Source organism: Saccoglossus kowalevskii, chromosome 21, assembly GCF_978046115.1.
Source record: "Saccoglossus kowalevskii chromosome 21, keSacKowa6.1, whole genome shotgun sequence".
NCBI lineage: Eukaryota > Metazoa > Hemichordata > Enteropneusta > Harrimaniidae > Saccoglossus > Saccoglossus kowalevskii.
Window position 1 is genome coordinate 15,554,181 of NC_140661.1, and position 23,205 is coordinate 15,577,385.

General features: G+C 38.1%; 1 protein-coding gene and 2 non-coding genes across 3 annotated transcripts; all 3 read right to left on the minus strand.

The window, feature by feature from the left end:
* Positions 1-8,411: 8,411 nt before the first annotated feature.
* LOC144342879 (uncharacterized) lies at positions 8,412-16,901 on the minus strand. The gene is made up of 5 exons (XM_085495047.1): positions 16,740-16,901; positions 13,735-14,438; positions 13,449-13,596; positions 11,087-11,225; positions 8,412-10,527 (listed from the first exon to the last, which is right to left on the minus strand). The coding sequence occupies exons 1-5, from the start codon at positions 16,899-16,901 to the stop codon at positions 10,388-10,390; spliced, it is 1,293 nt and encodes a 430-aa protein (XP_085351173.1). The 3' UTR covers positions 8,412-10,387.
* Positions 16,902-20,116: 3,215 nt separating this feature from the next.
* On the minus strand, positions 20,117-20,189 carry TRNAM-CAU (transfer RNA methionine (anticodon CAU)). The gene has a single exon. It is a non-coding gene; the product is annotated as a tRNA-Met (tRNA).
* A 681-nt stretch (positions 20,190-20,870) lies between these two features.
* Positions 20,871-20,943, minus strand: TRNAM-CAU (transfer RNA methionine (anticodon CAU)). The gene has a single exon. It is a non-coding gene; the product is annotated as a tRNA-Met (tRNA).
* Positions 20,944-23,205: the final 2,262 nt, after the last annotated feature.

Here is a 23,205-nt window from a genome sequence, read left to right on the forward strand (position 1 = left end):
GAGTTCGTTTGCGTCGATTTTCTACTGCGATATCACGTCATTCACTCAGTGAACATTGCTAAGGCACAGCGCCGTAACGCCACTTTGTAAACGAACAACTCCATACGAATTCCATCTTGGAGTCGATCGACCGACCATTCGAGGTCGATTCTCTATACACCTGTCGGACTTTCAAGTCGCTACCCTGATTTTTCCCGACTAATTCCTCGCTCCAATTCACATAGTATCAAAGGAACGACCACTCATCCATCATTCGCATACTCTGGTTATTTATTCGCCAAGAACTGTCACGCTTTTTAGAGAGCTTTCTTAGAGCTGCTGTATGGAGCTGTTCAGTGTATTTACCAACGACTCGAACATGTGATTGTAGTTTTAAGCCTCGGGGCATTTACGCTTCGGAAAAATGGGGCCGAGGCATCATGATTGAATATATATGTAGAACGTGGTGTAAATGTCAACACTCGACACTGCGAAGGTCGATTCAAATTATAGTTATCCGGCGAATGCTTTACTGAAGAGAGTCGTCTATCTTACCATTGTAAATGGCACCTGCAACGCATTGGGTGAAGAACTCTTGCGTCGTTACTCACACCGTCATCGATATGACACGTTTTCACAGCCAATTAAATACAAGTATATACTGGCAGATTACATTGGATTCTACGGAACCATTGCCGCATGTACTGGGTGCAGGTTAAAAGGCGGTGGTCGTCGCGCAGCGCGTGTTCGGGTTTCATGTAAACAAACAATGTATTTTACACGCGTTGTCTACGTCGCTATCGAACAGGATTCGGCGCGACGACCGCCGTCCTTTAATCGTACTTGTCTCCATTCACCCATCTTTAATAACCCTTTGAACGCCATAATGTCGCCATAATCTTTTTTTAAAAGGTGATATGCATTATACATGACCCATTCCCTCGAAAGGTCACACATCCTGGTACTTTCTGGGGGTACAATTTCACAGACAATTTTGTTTCAATTATTTTCGCCCCCAAAAAACATGGCGCAGTTGAGGGTTAACATTTGAAATAATTGCCGTTGTCGGTCAACACCCTCAAAAAGTACCAGGATGTCATGTATAATGCATATACTTTTTTCTAAAAGTCACATGTTGGATGTAACTTAGAATGCATAGATAATGACGTTTGTATATAATTTTAATTATTTTAAGTTAAATTTGCCCCGATGTATTTAAATAGTAATTTTTCGAAACATTCCACTTAATACATGAAATAACAGACTGAGCTGACTCTTCCACTCACCTTATTTATATAAAATGTGTCCCTTATCTTTTTTTATGGAGGCGGAATGTTGCTGGCAAATACTGTTGCGAACCATTAACTGTCCCGTAAAATGATATGGGGGTAAAAAAAACTATACGCAACGACATTTTCTATAAGAATGTCACTGTACATTGGGCGCTATATACACAATCGTCATTTTGTATGTTTGACCCTTTTCATTAATTAACATAATATAATCACATCGACGTCCCAGGGATCTATATATCTGTTTGAACAAAGACGTGTGCCCGACCTTTAAACTCCTCACTGATAATCAAGTTTCAGCCATTGAGCACGTTTGTAGACAATATTATAGTTTTATTGAGATTCAGATTGGTGCATCGTGAGGCCTGGGAGTGTTATCATAAGTACGATTTCTGGTGATAGCAGGAATTTGAAAATATGGCGAATGCCCAGGATGTAAGTAAGTGGTATACTCAATCACAAAATGCATATTTATATTCTGAAAGCTCGTTAAAATGGATACGAATATTATAGACGTTTGGGAACAAGAAAAAGTATTTTCTATCGGAAAAACAAACATATAGCTAAATAAAATAGAACACCGACGAATTGTCGACAGTCACGTGTTGAGTTTGCGATTGGCTGCTGACCAACGAGCCAATCAAAAATCATCTTTCTTATTTGACGCAACCTAGCGACTCAAACTTTTCATACAACAATGAACACTACAAACTTTTATTGTTTTTTTCTCGATGTCACATCTTGAGTCCGATGTTTGACTCGGACTGGCCTCGATTAGTTGTTTTGGGCCACGCCTTCACAATATTTCTCAGTCCCGCGGTGTTACCTATACTTATACCACGAGCAACTCATAGAAAAACGACATTTTGGCTACAAACAGTGTTGGATTACAAGATATATATGATTTACAATTCATAAATGTTTACAAAAAATTTGAGACTAATACAATACTGGTTTTCAAGTTAAGAAATTTACAATTGCGGTTCACAATCTACATATGAATACAACTGCGGTATATACAATTAGCATATATGCAAATAGTCTTGGTTTACGAACAGAATGCATTTCGTACTTACCGGAATACGAGTAAACTTGAATGTACGACCAGAACAATGATCACATGACCAAGAGTGGCACAAGGCACAGTATTCACACACAGTTGTTGAGATAATTTCTGGATCGAAAAACAAACGAATGGTAAACGTATGGTGTAATATTTATTTTGTCTCTGAAATATAAAGAGGTCACACGCTCAGTATGTTGATGTTGAACTGCATCCGTATATACATGTACATGTATTATTAAAGGCCATTGGAAAATTGAAAAAAATAAAATAAAAAATAATTTCACCACGAGATCGCGTAATAATAACTCGAGATCTCGTGTATATATATATTCATGACAAACTATTACATATCTTTTATCTGAACACGTGTGAAGTCTCGCGATTGTAAAGCGATTGTACTTAAGATATTTCAGTGTTTTACTGATGAACCCATCCGAGGTTGTTATTTCTGTATGACACAGCAATTAATTTACAATACTTAAGATAATGCAGGTTTAGCGACTTAGTTTCATCAAACATCTGCTGTGTCAACTTTATTTACTGATAAACTATGTGTGAGAATCAATACAACTTTTCCTCGCCCGATCGGGTATTAAAATATGCGTATCTATCGGCACTCTGTGACGTCATATATGACAAATAAACGTGAACAAGTGTTCTGGCATTCCAGAAACTAACCACACACGTTGCAATTATATACAGCTATTTTTGTGCGACAAAGCGGGCCTTTCTTGGTGAACAATACTATTGTTTTTAAACCCTGACAGTCTTGGAATGTAAGTTTGTGTTCTTTTCTGTTCATGACATACTGCAATTTGGAATTGCGCGTACTTAGATCAGCGTTGACTGACTTGAAACGCCTGGTAATTATCTCATTACATTTTTCATGACTAGTTTCGACACCGTCGTTTCTGAAGTGATATATTAATTCATTGAGTTGATTCCTAAGTTGTTGAACGCACATTACTTTCTGTGTCCAACCAATTTCACCGCATACACTCGACATAGTTTCAGTGAGTGGCCATTTTATTTTAAGACCGACCTCTCAATTATTGATGCTATGACAATCAATCGTTTCGTCGCTCGTATTTTCATGCCAGGCTTATTCATCGACGTCATTTTGTTTGGATTCTTGGTTGTCAGGCAACTGCACCGTACATTGCAACTTGGTTCATCAGCGTCCATACGGAGGGTGCAACGTTTCCTTGGTAACCAGTGAATGGTGTAACTGAGTGCATGACGTTCTAAGTTTACCAACTAACATTTAGCTCTTAACCGAGTTTTCATTTTCATTTATTGAGTCCCATGAAGTGTGAAATTTGGTTGATATACGTTTCCCAACATTTGTAAATGTGCTGGAATATGTCGATGCGTCTTTGCTGTAGACATGACGTTAACCAATAATGATCTGATATGTCGTTTTCTATAATGAAAAAAGTTATTTATTTCTTGAGTAGATTGTGTGCTATATATATATATATATATATGACGCTAAATCACGATTGAGATGGAAATAATATATAATATACATCTTCAGCGGAACGGGATATACTATTAATAAGCCAACGCACTTTTATCCCGCAGCTGACACTCGGATCACAGATGTGGATGAGGTAACGCGTTTCCAGGGAAATGACGCACGAACACTAGACGCCGGGCATCTCCGAGGAGTGTGCGTGGCTTTGAATGCTGCTCTAACAGGTGCTTAGGCGTGAATGGCAAGGTACTTGCACCAGTCAATCAAATTCTCCGTCAATAATCGTGCATTCAGTTCAACAAATAGACGACCTCAACTCTGTAATAAAGTCAGCGAATTCCCGTCTTGCTAATAAACAATGGCCGCACGATTACGACTGTGCGTGGGTCAATTATTTTGCATTTATTTATATATGGCAAGTCACGTCACCAGTATATAATATCTACCCAATGCCAAATTACACGTTGCATGAATGTCACATTTAGCCAATTTGTGCGTGGCCCCACTTGTTTCTACCAGTCTTTTACATAATTATGCCATCTAAAACGTCACATTCGGAAATACTGACAAGCATGTCGATTACATTGTCTATCATTCGTCCTGTGTTATTTTTAAGAAGGGCGCATTTCATGAAGGGCGATGACAGTTACACGCGTGTGGCCAGTCCCGATGATGAGATTATGCCACCGGCCAATGGAAATACGATCAAACAAATAAACTAAGACTTGTTTGCGTATTGTCTTTCTTCCACAGAAAATGCTCCATGTGGAACGTATTGTAAGAATTCAAAGTCAGTGTCCGAGAGGTTCGGAACGCCACGGCCTCCCATTATGTCTTGTCACGAAACTCATCTTACTGCCGGTGTGGCATTTCACGGCACTACTTGTGTCCAATAAACACAGGGTCAGTTTGTATACGACCTCGATGTTCTGTTCTCATTGTCACTCACACATTTCCATAAATACACTGAAATGCGATACAACTTTTGTTTATTTTTTGTCTTTGAGCAGCGGACTATAATAATTGAATGCGATTTCTGGCCTTTATTGTAGCGTTTTTGTTGGCACTCGTTCTGTGGAATCTTTCACAACGGTGGCCCGTAGGTTTCCTGCCACGAATGTGCTTTATTTAACATAACGTATAGGGTCTGGGGATTCGGCACGGCGAGGGGATAGTGCCGATTGATCTGTGCAATTTTCACAAAGAATGTTCTTTTCCCAATTCTGGCCCTCTTAACCCGAGTCTAACCCCTGAGGTATTTGTACAAATGAGTGCGGAAACACAGACAAAAGCGCCAGACCAACCTGGTGTGAAATTCCTTCGCAAACATGTGATTTTAAAAATGATGATACGTATTCGAAAGTTTTCTCACACACAGGTGAATTGCTTAGAGGCATTTACCTAGATTCGAAAAAAAAAATGTCGCCCATTCACCGAAGCGATCTTTCCGGACTCTTGCACAGGAGTGCACGCGCAGACATTTAGGATATAGTCCCCCAACAAATTTGATTCCAATGCAAGTAATCCCAAGTCGCAATGTACATGTCTTAAGTAAGTCCTCTAAATGGGGTAAAATAATCTTGAATTTCACGGTTGGTGCTTTTTTCCAAATGAAAACCAAACACACTAACCAAGTGTTCAGTGCCATTAATTGAACTGAAATGAACAATACGCGTACCTCAAGTACGACTAGTCTTCTTGCTCGGCCGCGCATGACTGTAGGACCGGTCTCGGTACAGCACACTGGGTGAATAGTCCCCATCGAAGTTTCCATGCACAATAAACTATGACGAGAATGCATGAGGCTATGTGGGTTCCAAACACATGTCAGCCGGGCTCATTGTCGGTGTTTGTCGTACATACATACCGATTGTCTGCGTTCAAATGCGCGATGTAACCAGACACGACACTATCTGTGATCCGCACCTGAATTTTCAAATGATTATATCCAGTGTTCGCTTGTTGTGCATACAGTTTGTTAAACAGCAAAAGTCTACACCACGCCTTTCAGAAGAAGATTTAGACAAAGTGGGCTTGAGGGGGGGGGGATAAATATGTGTTGTTAAATTGGGTTAAACGTGTCTTTTTAATAAAACTCTATGTGTTATAAGCTTTCGTCGTTGGGCAACCTAAATCGAAAAGGTTACACTGCTGTTGCTATAGTTACATATATTTGACAGAATATCATTCTGTTGATGTTTATTCTCCCAGCAGTGGTACATAAACCAGACCCGATGCCGCAGGCGTGATACATTTCAAACTTAATTTGGTAAAAAAGAAGAAATAACCACACTAACGCTACACAGTAATTGGTGCCCGTCATCCATAAAACCCTCATTGATACTATTGTCTTCTTTCATTTGCAAAGACGACGCCAGAGATAGTAAAAAGGAACAGACACAACCTCGCTATAAAGTGATCCATTTCATCTAGCATATGCGACCATCCATGCAAAATGTGTACAAATTACAGCGTTAACAGCGTTCTAATGACTTTTGATTCTCTAGTTCCGTGTTTTCTCACGACATTGTGACCTGGGAAAAAAAAGTGACTGCAATAAAAAATGGATTAATACCGTCCCGGAGACAGTAGATGACAATTCGGACCGTCTTCGAAGGTGAACACTTTTAAAGTAGCAGACCCCGCCTGGTATTGTTATCAACGGACACCACGAGGATGACTGGTTAAGGCTATTTCAGGAAAATGATATTGTTCTGCTCCAAGGTCGTTAAAACCAAGGACACTCAAAAAGAAAATCATTATACTAATTTATGGGCATTCATTTAAGAAAAAGTATAAACCCTTGTCCCCACAAAATTCTCACTAAGTTCGGAATACATTCTCAAAGTTTAGATGACCTCTTGACTTCTTTACAAAATGTCACATTAAGTACTATAACACTGTAAATTGAGGGATCCAACTTAAATAAAAATAAAAAAACACAGCTATCACAAAATAAGTAGTATGTACTTGTTCTCAAACGCAAGAACATGATACACCTAAGAAATTCTTGTACATAGATTTATTTACTGACAATACTGTGATTGAAAGTTATTTGAAATTGTATCCAGATGCACATTTGATGACAGACTCAATTTTGTTCATACTTTGATGAAACATGGATGGAGTTTCACTTGTTCATCAATCTGTTTAACAATCACAAGTGGATTCGTAAGACTATTTACGTCAAATATATTGCAGGTTGTATTTTCTCATGCCCTTTATACCTTTGGAAAATCAATAATTGAACCTAATTATGCCTGAGAGTAGACAGCGGACTCGGTAAAGAGGGATGATTGTTGTCTCGTTATCCTATTACCATGGTGATAGCACAATGATAATGTCCCATGGCTACATGATGATCGCCGTGTCAAAAGCCAACACAAATGCTCTGCCACAAATCGTCACACTCTTCAAAGAACATAACACCTATCATTCCCGCAACAAATATGGCATGCAGTGTGACAACTGTGACGTAATGGGTATGACGACTGTGTGTGGCGCGCTGAATGACAACTGTGACGTAATAGGTATGACGTCTGTGTGTTGCACGTTGCGTGACGACAGTGGCGAGATGGGTATGACGACGTTTTAAGGCGCGCTACGTGAAAGCTATGTAAAATAATTGTTTTCAGTGTGAGGTTTCATTTTTGCAGACGTAGGTACGAATATTGGTCATATTCTTATCCGTTTAACGTTGAAATATAAGCTAATCGCGAAGCATTCCTCTTTCAATATACTGTATCGCCGATCTCCACTTTATCGGCCAAGATAACATATTGTACGTACATTGTAAAAACAAACTAACTAAGCCTCCTTCTCATAATAGTTTCTAACATTTGGCCCACCAGCCTCGTCCAGAACACCTGTTGATGCCTGATTACGTAAATACCGTATGCGAACGAGGTTGAAGTCGTTCGCTGGCTTTTAGCACAAATTGAGATGTAATAATCATTCAGGCAGTGGCGATCCAGCAAACATTCCACCTATTTTTGTGTTAAATGCCCGAAATAATCTGAATGCCAGCGCTCCACCCAACCAGCGTACTTAATGCTTTTTTGGGTACACGAGGAAGGTTGTGAGTGCCTAAGTGAATCAGCAACGAAGAATTTTAAGTGGGATGATACCTTCCTACTATCTTTGATTCTTAGAGCGACTCCGGTTGTGTATGCTCAAAACTGTGTGATGTGAGTCATTATGTGTATGTGAACACTATATTCTTGAATAATTGTGCTGGGTCTGCTGGATGAAACATTTTGCGTGGTGTTATTCTCCCCATCGCAAATCTTACCACGCATGAACACGTCCGTCGTGTTTTGTCACAAGCGCGGTCACATTGGTCAAGGTGAAATCTGATTGCGTACCATTCAGAACGGTCGGAGTAGTTGCTGAATGTTATCACGTACGCGACGTTTCCAGAAGCCAATAATATTTGGCCAATCAATTACAAAATACAACTTCGTGTTGAAATGAGTTGTCGTGAGAAGGGCGAGGCATAGTGATTCACACTGATATACACCATGCGCTGAAAAATGCACAAAAAAGCCAATACAGAATCAACTAGGTTTATAACTAGGATCATCAACCACGAAATGAATTTATCTTTAAAGTTTGAACAATAATGGTTTATTGAGGTATTAAGCACACACTGTCGCGATATTATAAGTGTGTCCAGTTTTAATCGAAAATCCCACATGGTTCGCTAATGTATGTATATATTATGTATCTGAATTTCAAAATAATTTTCAAGAGAAAGTAGAGAATGAACTAGCAGTTGAATTGTTGCGAGAAAGCATCTAATCTCATCGTCATAATTAATAATTCGAAGACAAGAAGCGGTCTCACTGCCATTGTCTAGTTCTGTCAAACACTCCGATTTAAAGCAAGTTATCACACAACAGAACGCATACAATAGAATTAACGACTATATTCAATGTCTGTTGTAAATTACATACATATAGTCACACAACCGTCCGCGTTTGTATTTGAGCGATAATTGGATTTTTTGTGTCTGCTTTACTGACATTTGGAACGGTGTCAACAACATTGTCACCTAAGGAACTTGACTTTGAGTGCTATTTCAGGAGTTCTCCGTTTAGATTAAATACCCCAATGACACCAACGCAAATAGTTTTGTGTATGTTTACATGGAAACACAAAGTGACGGCATTCATTACAGAGAAACAATAACCGCATTTTCTTCTGGTCTGAGGCGAACAGTTTTCAGTAACAATACTCATCTGATCAGCATACCACGTTATGAGAGCGCCGCGTGGACCCAAAGAAGAACTTAGCAGTTGTGAAGCACCTCGATCGCTGGCGGCGTAATTTAAAATCGCTTGTAATACGTCCACCTTATCGAAATTTGAACTTTGTTAACATTAGGTGTTTTTTTTCTTTTCTCGCATTTGAAAATAATTGAATGTAGGAAATATAGCCACAAGAAAACAAGTCACAGAAGAAAAAATCGTGATAAAATTACAAATTGTCCCAGCCAGTAGAGAATAAAAAAAAACTTCGCCCCATCATCCAAATAATTTGAATCTTGGAAATAATATAAACATATACGTGGTTATTTAGAATACTGTACTGATAAACAATGTGTCATACTCCAAACCACGTGCAGAAACTTAACTCAAACCACGTGCAGAAACTTAACCCAAACCACGTGCAGAAACTTAACCCAAACCTCCGCAATGTATAGGACACCTTACCACCCAAACCCCAATCTGTGTTTCTCCTCCAAAACTGAAGTTCGTATGCAATTAAAAATGGTGTTCTTATGACGAGACACCCCAAGCAATTGAAATTTCTAAACATTCTAAATATGACTGACAAATAAACCTATTAACTGTCAATCTCTTTTTTCATTCAACACTTTAACTTAGCTTACAAACATTTACCACATCTACTATTAAGTTTTGGTGATTATTTTCTGTGACTTTTTACCGTCCGTCCAGTATTCATGGATCGGTCGGCAATATAACAAGTCATCATGTCTGTTCCTATATTTAACCAATACTAAGGCAATAGGGAATGTTTTTTGAGAAAAAAATATGGCGTTAAAGGGTTCACTAATGGTATCCCATGATTCCGTGGTGCAATCCTGAACACTTCTTCGTTACTAAGTAACTAATTGGCCTTGTCAGCTTCGGATTGTTGGTAAGTGTGATTGTTTCTAAGTATCGATTCCATAGCGCATGTAAGCCTTTGAACTCTTTCTAGAATGCCTAGCGCCCTCATTACAATATACACGCCTTAATGTTAAGGAAGCTACCGATAGAGGGCGTACGTAGTACTCAACTCAATGTTTTATATACCACTAATTCATGTGGTTGTTGTTAGCCAATGCGCTTTTTTTACCGCGTTTTATCTGAAATGTGATGTGTGATGGCGTACTTTCATTACGTCAGACTGTTACATCCATTTTATAGAAGTTTGAGCTGGCCAACATGTGTTTTACTGGCCAGATTTCTGTTACGTACATGTGGTTTCAATAAACACATGCTAACACTGTCGACTATATGAAATCTAAATAGTTGTCTGAGTCCCGAAGCTTTCTTACATACGTGCTCAGAGCATGTCATGTCTGCTGTATTCTGGAATTCCCGGAAGCTCAGAAATAAAATGAGTGATCTTGCCATTCACTGTTCTTTCATTCTTCACAAAGGTGGACCAGTTAGAGAATTTCGCACATAAAAAAATCTTGGATCCTCAAAAACGAAAATAAAAAAAAAATAATAATTGATCTTGGTTAAAACATTCAAAGCAAATAAAATAGAAATTGGACTGACGCGATTGTAACTAGTAACTTATGCGGATTATAAGATGCAATTGGTTGCTCCGCGGTTACATGAGGTTATGAAGTTACCTCGACCAAAATTATTTAAAAAAAATACAACAAACAAAATATTATATTAACTGTTGCTAACACTGTTGACATCGGTACAAGCTGATAGACATGGGCTCTTTTTGATGACGCATCTCATCCCACAGCCTCACCCTAAGGGGACCGGATCTTAAGGTGTTGCAACCCTTGCAACCATTCAGCTGTTGTGCTGTCCAATAACCTCTGGTAAATCGAAAATTCGGTACGAGTGACCCACAGTACATCGACAGACATAAAACCGCGACTCAAATAAGGTTGGTTGATATGGGAATCGTGAATCAACCTGTTAATACTCATTGCAAATTATCTATCAATTGGTCAAATTTTAACTACTTGCACAAGTCTAATCATGTTGTCATGGAAACGTGTGTTTCAATACTTACTGTAACACATCTCCTGTTCCAGCAATGAGACGGAGTAGGCATCACGGAGTATGCGTTCGTTTGTATCATCTCGCGGGAAGTCGCTCGACACGAAAATCCGATCACGTGGTAAGTGCTTTTCTAGGTGGTCGAGTATCTCCTAATACAAAAAATAAACACAGACAACTGTTCATTATTCATGTCACGTGGCTGTGTATATCACATGATTCATACATTTTTCATCATAACTATATAGCGCTTGAAAATTAACATCGTGGGATCCTGTCTCGGGTGGAGGGGGTGTCCTGGCGAACGACCAAAATATAATTAGAGAATTGATAACTTATAAATAAATAAAAAATTGTATTGCGTGACGTGGGTTTCAATTTTTCATTTGCCTTTGAAGGCTCAAATTCCTGTTCTGACGTTATTTGCACATGTTTGCGCAAAAGACAAGATCAATTATTTTGTAATTTATCTGACGTATCCTAGACGCCATGTAAATCGTCATTGGTCAACAAGGAAGACCTGTTCTACATGGTCTCATCAGTGTAGTGATAATTTGTTGATTTCTGCCATGTTTGTTAGATTATCAGTGTCCACTGATTAAATGGACTATCGCATGCGGTAAAGAATCACATAACATACATTTTAACGGTGCATGTACTCAAATCGAGATATTATGACAGCAAAACGCATTATCGGACCAACAGGTAATGAATGTGCTGTTTTCTAGTTGCTCGATCTAGCAATTCCCCCGATGGCCTTAGTTGCCAACGTATAAACACAAGCGCCACCACACATGAGGTACTTGCCGTTGGAATAACATTTTATTTTTTTTAATCCGCTCTAGTCTTTTTCATATTTACGTACTAACGAGTCTGAGCCATGCCTGTTTTATTTGCCCATTTTTCATCCGGGTTTCAAAATGGCGGTGCTCCTCTTTACATCGTAAGGTTATGAGATTTTTTTAAATGTTCATGTTAATTTTTATTATAATTATAAATTTCATCCTCGTTCACCACACATTCTTACCATAGATAATTGAATAATATAAAATGTAGCTAATTTTGAAGTGCGTTATAGCTATGGACGATAGATTATCTATAGAATAAGTGCATCTGTGCACTGATTTTGCTGAGATTAATGAGATACTTAGAGTTATGGCTGTCAGTGTGTGGTGGTAAATTATCCGCATCCACACATCTGTGCACTGTGGTTTTACTGAAAGTTTATCTGATGTACTCAGATAAAATGTGCATATTATATTCCAAAATCGACAAAGATCGTTCATTTGCATTTGTTAAGATTTGTTGTCCATGATTCAATATGACGTCATATTGCTAAAACTACCATCTCCTACAAGTAGCAACAAAGACTTTTTGAAAAAGATAATGCTAAATATATGGCATTAAAATATCATAGAAGTATACTGTATTATTATTCATCTGCCATCGTAACGCCATAAGTTACAGCGTGCCATACTTTTGCGGTATTTTACCGGGTAGTTTCATCCTACCATGTTAGGAAATGCGAATTCCAAATATGGAATGTTTACGCGCGTAAGCGTCCTCTAATAATAAAAACAAACATGGCTGCCACCAGAGTTTTACCGGACTCCACATAAAGAAGTTCGCTGATTCTGTTCTAAATCATTCTGATCTTAAACATTTTGGATTTCGGCATTCCCATGGTGTATTCTTAGAAGGAAAAGATGTATAATAATAAGATTATAACCTCGACCGACGCGCATTCCAGCTGTATTGTCTTCGTGCATACTTTGAGGTATCCTCGTAATAACCTCGTATTATTAAATTGTCTCAGGCTGTTTGAATGAATTATTTCTGTGCATTGGGTTTACATGAAGAACATAAGCATGCAATGAGAATAGCAGTAAATTGTTGTTGAATGAGGTACTTTCTGTGCACTGTTTTACCTGTTGTAAGTTTGTTTGATATATCGTATTGGGATAAATCAAACAAATGGGGAATAAGTGAATATAACAATAATTAAAATATGGAAAATCAAATATATACTTACATCGGATTTTAATCAGATTGTTTATAAGGAAGCATACTTATTTGCAAACTTAATTAAACATATCTCAAAATCAGCTTAGCATGACATAAAGTTAGAAATAAAATCAATTTAGAAATTGTTCATGCCAAATTTGCCACATGCCACAGTTGTATTGCAATGAATAACAAATTCATACAAGATTTTTTGCTACAGAATGAGTAGTGAGTTACTACAAAATGCACAACCGTTATTACAATATGTGTTGTTATTACATTATGCGTCATTATTACAGTTTGCATGCATCACATTTTCAATTTCATCTCAAACAATCCTTCCTATCGTTCAACCCGACACGTTGACTTACCAGCGACCACTGAGGGCAAGCTACGAACAAACATGTTAGATTATTTTGCTTCATGATTTCGGCCACGGCCACACTCACGCTCTCGGCAAGAGAGGTCATTTCTTTTCTGAACTTCTTACAGCGGATAGGACCTTTTCCAAAATAGCATCTGCAATAAATAAAAGCGTCCACCTTAAACCAACGTGGTGACAGTGTGACACTAATCATAATGAGAACCTCACGAATTATCATAGGGAACACCACGTGACAGTAACATTTTTCTAAGGGTGTGATTGTTGTCACTTACGGCGTCTCACTTGTCTTGTTCCTCCAATGCATGGCCAAGTATGGCGCGTCGTCGCACATTTTCTTCTCAAAATCGCCAGCAAGATCCCGTATCGCGCGTGGCCTGGTGACGTGTTTCCGTATCCGATTAGCAACTTCCTCTTCCCCTTCAACCAATAAGCCAAGTGCGCGCGGTTGATACAGTGCAAGGCATTGTGTGTGCGATACAGTTTCTTCCACTTGCCGTATGGTGGCGGGCTGCAACTGGACTAGCTCTTGGGGACTTGGAAGATCAATTCCTAATATGTCTTTGAATGTGTGTACACTTGTACTCTGATAATACGCGGGACCCCAAGAAATCACCTTTGTGTTATTCCCGTTACAAGCCGCCTTGAATCGGTCAATTGTCACCAGGGGCAATATATTTCCAAGGATTTGAACGTCAAATGTATCGTTTAGCGCCCTCAGATGGTTCTCAGCATATCCGCGTGTTACACCCCCGTGTAGAAAAAATGGCGTCATCACTAACGTACGATTGGCCAATAAAGCAAACATGATTGCTTTCATGAAAGTGAGAAATTGACTATTCTGTCCTCCATTTCCCCGTCTCTGTAAAGCCAATAAATACTTAATACGTGGCGGCTCCAATGTGCTTTCATGTTCAGCCAAGGCTGGAACGCTTGGCAGATCGTTTTCATGCTGATTCTGACCCAGTTGTTCAATCGACTTAAAGAAATAACAAAACTATTATCAGCATTATAGGACAGTAAAATTATAGTATGCAAAAGGTGTTGATGGAAGTTTAGAGTATTTTACTACCAAATCAAAGGATGTCCCTCCGTTACTAATATATCCAAGTACACAATTGACTCTGAAAACGGCGTGTTGGATACATTATGTTCACTATGATAATATATCTAATATGTGCTAGTTCTTTCTCAGTGAGTTGAGTTTTATTTTTGGGAAATTCAGTTTCCTTTTAAGTCCTTAATAATAATGAACCTTCCACCTTAACACCTTACAATAAAGTATCCTGTAAGTAGCGCCACATAGTGTCGATGAGCTTCTATTACGTAAAGGAGTGACACGATCGCTGTTCAAAGGGTCAATGTCATTTTAACCTGTCTATCAACGAATATCATGTTCTTGAAAGATTTTACTAAATTCTATATGACAAAGGACTACACAGCCAAACACAGTTGTCGATTTGAACGACAGCCTGAGTGTTAAACGAAACAACAATTCCATGTTGCCCGTAACTCGAAGTTCGGTTAACTGTTAATTAAAGTTAAAGTTATTAAATGTGGACGTTCAACAACAAAAATTAGATAGCCCGTAACTCGAACTGTTAAATGAACATCGAGTTTACAATTTGGGCATGGATTTGCAAAAGTGGGCGTGGTTTCTGAAAAAAATATGGGCGTGGTCATTTTTGTAAATCGAACAATTCAGCATCTCAATAAATATTGACTATTCAATTTTAAAACTAAATAAATGCACACGAATGACCATATTACAATACAGTCGACATATTCCACAATTGTTCTCAGTACGATTTAATCATACTCATTAATTGAAAGGGCCCCCATCATGATGGGTTGTATACACGTATTTGAAGCTGTATTACTTTGGCCAGAAACTGAATTGTAGATAATGGTAAAACGACGTCAGCTTTTGCACGCTTTGCACATTCATAAAATAAAATAAAATAAAATTGTATAGCGAAATTTAATCAAATATTAGCAGCTGGTGATTTTTACAGTCATATGTTCATTAGACTCTTTTCATACATGCCGTGAACTCAAATTATTCATAGGTTTTTAATTTCACTATTCGATGATAAGTGAAACTCGCGAAATTAAATCCATACAAATATGTAAAATTATAACAACAACAAATTATTTATTTCACAGCAGAATCCATAAATTTAAACCAAGTGAAAATGACCAGATTTCAAAACATTTAAGTGATTGTTCGAGTAACATTTAAATGAAAACAATCAAGCGAGGTTAATATACAATTTAAATAAAAAAAATCAACTGCGTATTCAACACGTTCGTCGGTGTTCGAGTAATCTGGCGTGTAACAACATGGTTTCGATGGTCTGTTTATTTTACTCCTTAGAACCAATGCAATTAGTCATGGAACGACGAGATGTTGCGTGTGGATCCCTTTTCAGTAAACATGGAACGGATGTCACGGGGTGACATCGATGCCATTGGTATACAATGCAATGCTATGAGGATTAGGCTATATGTAAATTAAGAACCGTTATTTATTCGTTGCTTTAATCATATACACGTACTCCTATCGCTTTAAGGTTCCCGAATTACGCATTAGGGGATCATCCCTATACAATTTAGAATCATTTACATGTTTTTCTTTTATTATCTCAATATGTATTTTAGTTTTCACAATAAATCCCGACTTATACTCAATATTGTTATCACGCATTTCTATTTGACAACTGCTCGCCAGTGAGATTTTTATTTATTTTTATTTTGAATTTCAGAAACCGTGGTCGCTTTATTAGCACAGACTTAATAGCATATGCAGATGTAATTGATAATAACCAATTAAAGATGTTTTGTGCTATATTATTATTACACGAACCCATGTGGGTTATGTCATGAGCGGGTTTTCAGTTTCATGAAATATTGTAGTTAGAGTACGCCATCAGCGCCACCATTTTGGTGAGTCTCATTTGTGCAGTAATCAGTGAATATTGACCCGTTACGACTGTATGTCAGGTTAATGGAATCCTGGGGAAATGCTGCATTTATTTGTCGACATTTTATGTATCGTAAGAACCACAGTCCAACTGCAAACGGTGCCATCGTGACGTTATTCCGTGACAACCATTTTATGTTTACTGAAATGAAATTTACACGCAACAACTTGTTGTTTTATAACACTTTGGTGACGTGTCCTGACATAATTTCACGCGCACCAGGGTACCGTAAATATCACTGTAACATGATATCGCCTTAAAATAGTCATGCTAAAAACAAATAGAAGACAACTTACCTCTGCACCGACCCCTTTTGTTGGAACATTGGACAAACTAGAAGATGTATTTTTTATGAAATCTAATTCTGTTATATCTTCTTTCTGAGCACTAAACCGTCTTTTAGTAACAATAAATGTACAGACTAAACAGGCGAGACACAATTGCATACGACGGCGCATCATATGAATTGTCCAATAGAGTCAGTCGATCTGTTTCCCGACATCGTACACATTTAAAGTGATGTTCATCATGCCAGGTCGAATGACGGCGATTCCTCGGCCTAGAACACTACTATTCGTGGTATCGTGACAGTCTAAATGGATAGTTTGGTCACGAAGTACCTCAGAATAGACATTAACAAAAGCTGAATCTCTACCGATTGCAGTAGAATCATTCAACAGAACAATACGGGACGAGTGTGTATAACTAACAAAGTACACGTACTGTCGTATTTTCATCAGCATACCAGCCAACACATATGATGCGTACAATGCAAATCATTTGAAAGAATGACGCCCTCCTCAAATGACGGCAGAGTTTGGTGTCATTATGCTTGCACCTGAGTATAGTAGACAAGTGAATTAAACAATACATTTCAAGGTTGATCACTACATTTTATTTGTAATATTTCCAACAAAGAGGGAATTAAAATTATGCAAAAATGAAGACATGACACATTTAACCCCATTGTGAGCCCGAGGTTGTACAAACAACGTGACTACTTATTCCAATAAATCTAAAACTACTGTGTCTCAAATCCACAACACTTGCAGGGGAACTGTCATATTATAAATTTCGTAGACAATAACTATCATTAACATAATTCCACAACAATCTGAATATATATAGTATTTTAAGTCTTTGATCAGATAACTAAAATAATAGTTGTCATGACAACAAATTCCTACATTAACTTGGAATGCTGAATCAATATGTATTTTTCACATTCATTGCTAATAAGAGAATCTATATAATCTATAGTCTAAGTAGTTTTCACTGCACGTTGAATTATGATTACTCGTAATTTTTAAACTTGAACGCTCTGTGTTTGTAATACGCAAGATAGTATGGTTCGTTCGATTGAAATTGGTGAACAATGATACCATTGGCGGATTTAGATGGGCCGAGGGGGCCGTGCCCCCTATTTTTAACAACCAACAGTGCCATCGGCGCTCGCCTTCGGCCAGCTTATCGCCCCCTATTCCAGAATCCTAGATCCGCCCCTGAATGCCCCCGTTCTATACTCTTTATATACTTGTTGTGTTTTGCAATAAAAAATACAAGATACACCACAATATGTTATCAATATACCGAAAGAAATTACATGTTCTATCCATAATATATATCATCTTCTACAAAAATGTTTAGAAACCAATTAGTTAGCCATCTGAGGAGACAATCAGCGACGGTCTTATATACTAGTAGTTTATCGATAAATTCGGCTCCAAACACCGCGAGAAAAGGGGTTTAGCTTTTAGGCATGGCATTTTGGCGTAAAAGTGCCGAATGTGGTAGTCTAGAATTTTATTGGCGGATGGCTTAAACCTACACCGGCGGTTCTTTTGATTGGTAATGTTTGTTTGTTCTCTGTTTTGTAAGAATCTAGAAAAAATGAAAACATATTTCACAGCTTTAGGTTTTTTAGTTTCTGTTCGTGTGATTCAAGATGGCCGCAGCCATGTACTAAATATCGATAAATTAGTCCCATTTATTGCATTACTGCGTGTATGTCAGCTGGTGTGCTGTTAAAGCCATAATAAACGACGGGTCGATCATGATAGCGCGGGGTTACGAGCTTCAAAACTAAGTTAATAGCACTGTTATAGCATGCTTTAAGAGTTAATCTAACATGTTATTACTTTACTTTTCAAGCGTTACGAAAGCAACAGTGAAAAAAACAGTGGTATCGTACATGATCGCTAAAAATTATCTTGAACAGAATTGTCTGCATTGTGTCTGTCAGGTGGCGGATGTGCAAAGCTGTGTTTAAAACACATCGGCATACTAATGAGAGAACACATATAAATTAATGCACATTATTAAATTATGCGTATAGACAATGCGTACTTATCGTGTGCCACATCTAATATAGGAATACACCGCTGGCTTTTTCATCCACGCATCAATGCACAAAAATACAAAAAAAAAATATTATTAATAATAAATCGTTCGTATAGTCGTGATTCGAGGTTGAATGTTACACAACTATGACCTCACCGACGTAAATTGCAATCAGTTCATTGATTTCAATCATTACGTCACAGTTCAAATCAGACTAAATTCAGTAATTAACCCTCGGGGGTACTTCCAGACACCGTCCCTCAACACCTTGAGTGTGTGTGGTACCTCCTTTCTATAGTGTTAATCTTTAAGTGTATTTAGCTGATCGCGCATGCTCAGAACATCCAAAACAATAATATCGGTGGTTGAAGAGAGACTGTTTGAAGGTCATCATTTGTAGCAAACAACCCTGCTCTAAAAGTGCGTGGGTATGGTGTCAGTTTGAGGCATACTCATACAGAGGCGGCTGCACACAACTTTGCATGGGGGGGGGGGGAGATCTGCTCACCAACCTAGCGTAGAAGGCGAGGCCTTACGAAGGGGTTCGGGCATGCTCCCCTTCAACATTTTGAAATATAGACACTCTGAAACGCTATTTTCTCTTAATTTTGAGGGGCAAATTTTGCTGACACAAAGGATTTATGTTTGAGTTTAGAGGAGCAACGCCTCCTAACGCTTTTTGGAGGGAACAACAGGGGGAGTGGTCGCCGCCACTTAGGCCAGACTATTATTATCCCTTGTTTCGCGAACCGCCGAATGAACAGGAGCCGAAAATGAAATAAAAATATAATTTTATTTCAGCGTAATTTCTCGCGCCCGCCGACTTGTAAGTGCAAAAAAAAATGCTAAAAAATATTAATTTTATCTTCATTTTTTTCCACTCACCGCATAATAAATCCAAGTTGCATTTTCATGGGACTATCATGATCAAACTACTGAAGTCTCGCGCAGATGAGAAACAAGGTTATACATGGAATAAAATGTTATTTCATTTCTTCTCTCCGATCAATGATCTCACTTACAATTCTTTGAGAATCACACAAATCTAATGGAAAAAAATAATTAATTTTACTTTTTTTCCCGCCCTCCTCAAAAAAATTGCCTTATAAAAACTCGCGAAATAAGGAATAAAAAATAGTCTGGCCTTATACGAACGAAGTCCGTTATCACCTCCATGTAAATTAGCAATAAAACATTAAACATTCCTACATTTCATGCTCGGGGACTCATTTAAATATGTAAAAGCGCTTTTTGTACGAGAAAAACCTGAATTATTGATAAAGGAATAAAAGAAACAAAACTAGATAGTGCTGTGCTTAGTAAAATTACAGGCTGCCCCGTGTGAGGATCGAACTCACGACCTTCAGATTATGAGACTGACGCGCTGCCTACTGCGCTAACGAGGCGCTGGTCTACATCGCGAAACAATGGTATTTGGTATCTCAGCTTTGACACGTAATAGTTTAAATTGTTTAAGTTTATCTTACCGAATTGGTCATATTTCTATGATTGTTAAAGACGTGTGGTCGCGCTGTATGTGCGGCCAGTATCATATCTGCCACTGTTAAATCAACATGATCACTGCATACAGCTATGGATCCTCTAGCTTACTAGCGTGACCTTTGTTCACGTACCTGTTCTGATAACATCGCTATTACCGGTTGTATTAATCCAGTCCCACCCACATGATCCACTTATTAAACAAGAGTTTTGCACTGACATGTTGTTTTTTTTTTTGATAGTTTAGTGACACGTGACATGTGGATGTGTACCAGCATGCATTGTAATTGCTAGATATGTTTTTAGTCTGTGAAGTGTAAACGACGCCAACCAGACGGCGGGTAACTTTTGATTTCGTGTTTGCGTTGCTTTGGTTTCAAGGGTAACTTATTTCATTATATCTAGAAATATTATTCGGACTGAAACGTCAGTTGTATGATGGTATTATCCTAACAGTTGTTGACTTCAAAAAAAGTTCTCAATTTAAATCAGTAGATCTGAATCGTCGCTTTCATTTACTCCATGGGAAGGAATGAAAGTCGAACAAAACTAATTATTCGTTTGGTGAATACACTAAATTACAAGTCTGCCTCGTGTGAGGATCGAACTCACGACCTTCAGATTATGAGACTGACGCGCTGCCTACTGCGCTAACGAGGCTCTATTATTTAAAATATATCTATTACATTTGCAGCCACAGGTTTGACACGTGACGGCGCATACCAACCCCAACTTATTCAGTTGGTCGTGTTCCGATGATTAGAAGGAAAATGATTGCACTGTGTGTGCAGTCCGTATCATGTATACCACTGCAAAATCAACATGATCGCTGCGGATTTTCTAGCAGCTCACCATCGTCCGAATCGCACGGTCCCGTGTCTTCGACCTATAGGTCTCTACACGATACCCTGCGGGATCGCATACGCTATTTTTTTTTAATTATTACTTCCTTATTAGTGTATTGGTGCTGTAATCTTTTACTATTTTCTGTAACCATTGCCACTCTCTCCGGGGAATGAGTAAGTGTTAATAAATAAATAAATAAAATTGCGTATCTTAAGCAGTGAGATCTGATTGGGCGCGCCTCGAAACAAGGCGCCCAATCAGCTTGGACGTACCAAATTATAAAACAAAAAAATTCCACTTTCTGTTTTTGTCGCTATGAAGACATCCTTCCCACACAAAACTGCGTCGATTGCCTGTACCTGATGAGGCTTGAAGGCACCAACACCGAAAACTTTCGCAATTTTATCATCACAAAAATCACGATTCATGGGCGCCGCCATTTTGTTTAAAATGAAACGCCAAAGAGGGATTTGTAACACGCAAACTGATTGGACAATGATTAGCCGCAACTGACTACTGGGGGCGCTTTTAGAATACGCTTGACAAGTTTAGTAATGAAAATAAATTCATATCATTACTAAGTAACGAAAAAATGTCAATTTCTTTAGCGCAATATTTAAAAAAAAACTGTTTTAATACAAGACAGCAGCACCTACATAACTAAGCCAGTAACACATTCCTTATATACAAATTTATCTTTTTTTAATGCTTTTTTGTCCCCTTACTTTTTATGTAGTTATTTTTCTTTTACTAATATCTGTTTTGTAACCCTTTTCATCCCCTCCGGGGGATGTTGTGTGTTAATAAATAAATAAATACTTGTATTTGATGGTCGTTCTGCCAAGGTCTGTTTAGAGGCTTGGCCGAATATACTTAGACCTTGGCTAGCGAAGGTGGCAGTTCACGTGAACCCCGGTTTATTTATTGTTTCAAAGTTCTGTACGAGTACACACGCGACGAAGACACGTGACATGTGAAGCGCACTAACATAGTATAGTAATTACAGAACGAGTTATATACAGTCTACTGGAAAATGACTATTTTCACTGGGTTTAAATTTCGCTGATTTACCATTTCAGGCATATTCAGTGGGTTTTAAATTCACGGTTTTATCATTTAGATAGATGCTAGTAAATGTTACATATTTACTGGGTTTTAATTTAGCGCATTTTCCAGTCAGCGAAATAAGCAAAATTAAAACCCAGTGAATAATTAACCCCTTTACAGTATATATTGTAATTGACTCCAATAGTCTATTCTTTTAGTGGATCATTAACAATTTTTAAATACACGTCTTTTACATTATTCAAAGATGGCCGGAATAACCATAATACTAACACGATACCAGTGGTAGAGTAAAACATGGGGGTACAAGTCTTTTACCTCCATGAGTAAACAAAGTAAAGTTTCTGGTGTCTGATTTTTGTTTGTTTTGTTTTTGTTTCAAATAAAAGGAAGAATTATTAAAATTCACTATAATAGAGATACATCGCGGTTACGATGATTAAGCTGTGTTGCACATTTTAACACTCCAAACTCGGCACGGTTTTGTGTCAAATGTGTAAAAACGAAGTCATTGACTGCTAGAGGGCGCAGTCCCAGATTCACGATAGTAAAATACATGTATGCTGAAAATGATGTAGTTATGTCGCCGTAATATACTGCCAATGGACATATTTGTACGTTCCGGGAGTCAGCGGGCGAAATAGGTGTTAGAAAATAGTATTGCTATGTTTTGGTCAGCTTGGTTTTCAGCCGTTCCGTTCTGGTGGAAATTGAGACGCCGGCTCATGGCCCAGTGCTTTTAAAATGAGGGTAATATTACGTAGTAGTTACGCCGGAACTAATACGCTCCATCAAAAGGACGAATAAATCATTTACTCAATTTGTTCTTTACCCATAAGCCCTTGCTAGAGAATTACGATTGTGCACTACGTAATACTGGTGAAATATTGAATATCTAGAGAATGAAAAGGGATATATTTATAAAAAACAACTTTTAATTTTAGTAGAGCCCTTTCACATGTTGTTTTCTTAGACTTTTCCTTTAAACTCCACCATTTTTAAATGGATATA

Coding starts and splice junctions, on each gene's coding strand:
- LOC144342879 (XM_085495047.1), bottom strand. CDS start 16,901: ATGCGCCGTCGTATGCAATTGTGTCTCGCCTGTTTAGTCTGTACATTT. Junction 13,597..13,734: donor AACAAGACAAGTGAGACGCC/GTAAGTGACAAC, acceptor TATTTATTGCAG/ATGCTATTTTGGAAAAGGTC. Junction 11,226..13,448: donor CTTGCCCTCAGTGGTCGCTG/GTAAGTCAACGT, acceptor TTTTTGTATTAG/GAGATACTCGACCACCTAGA.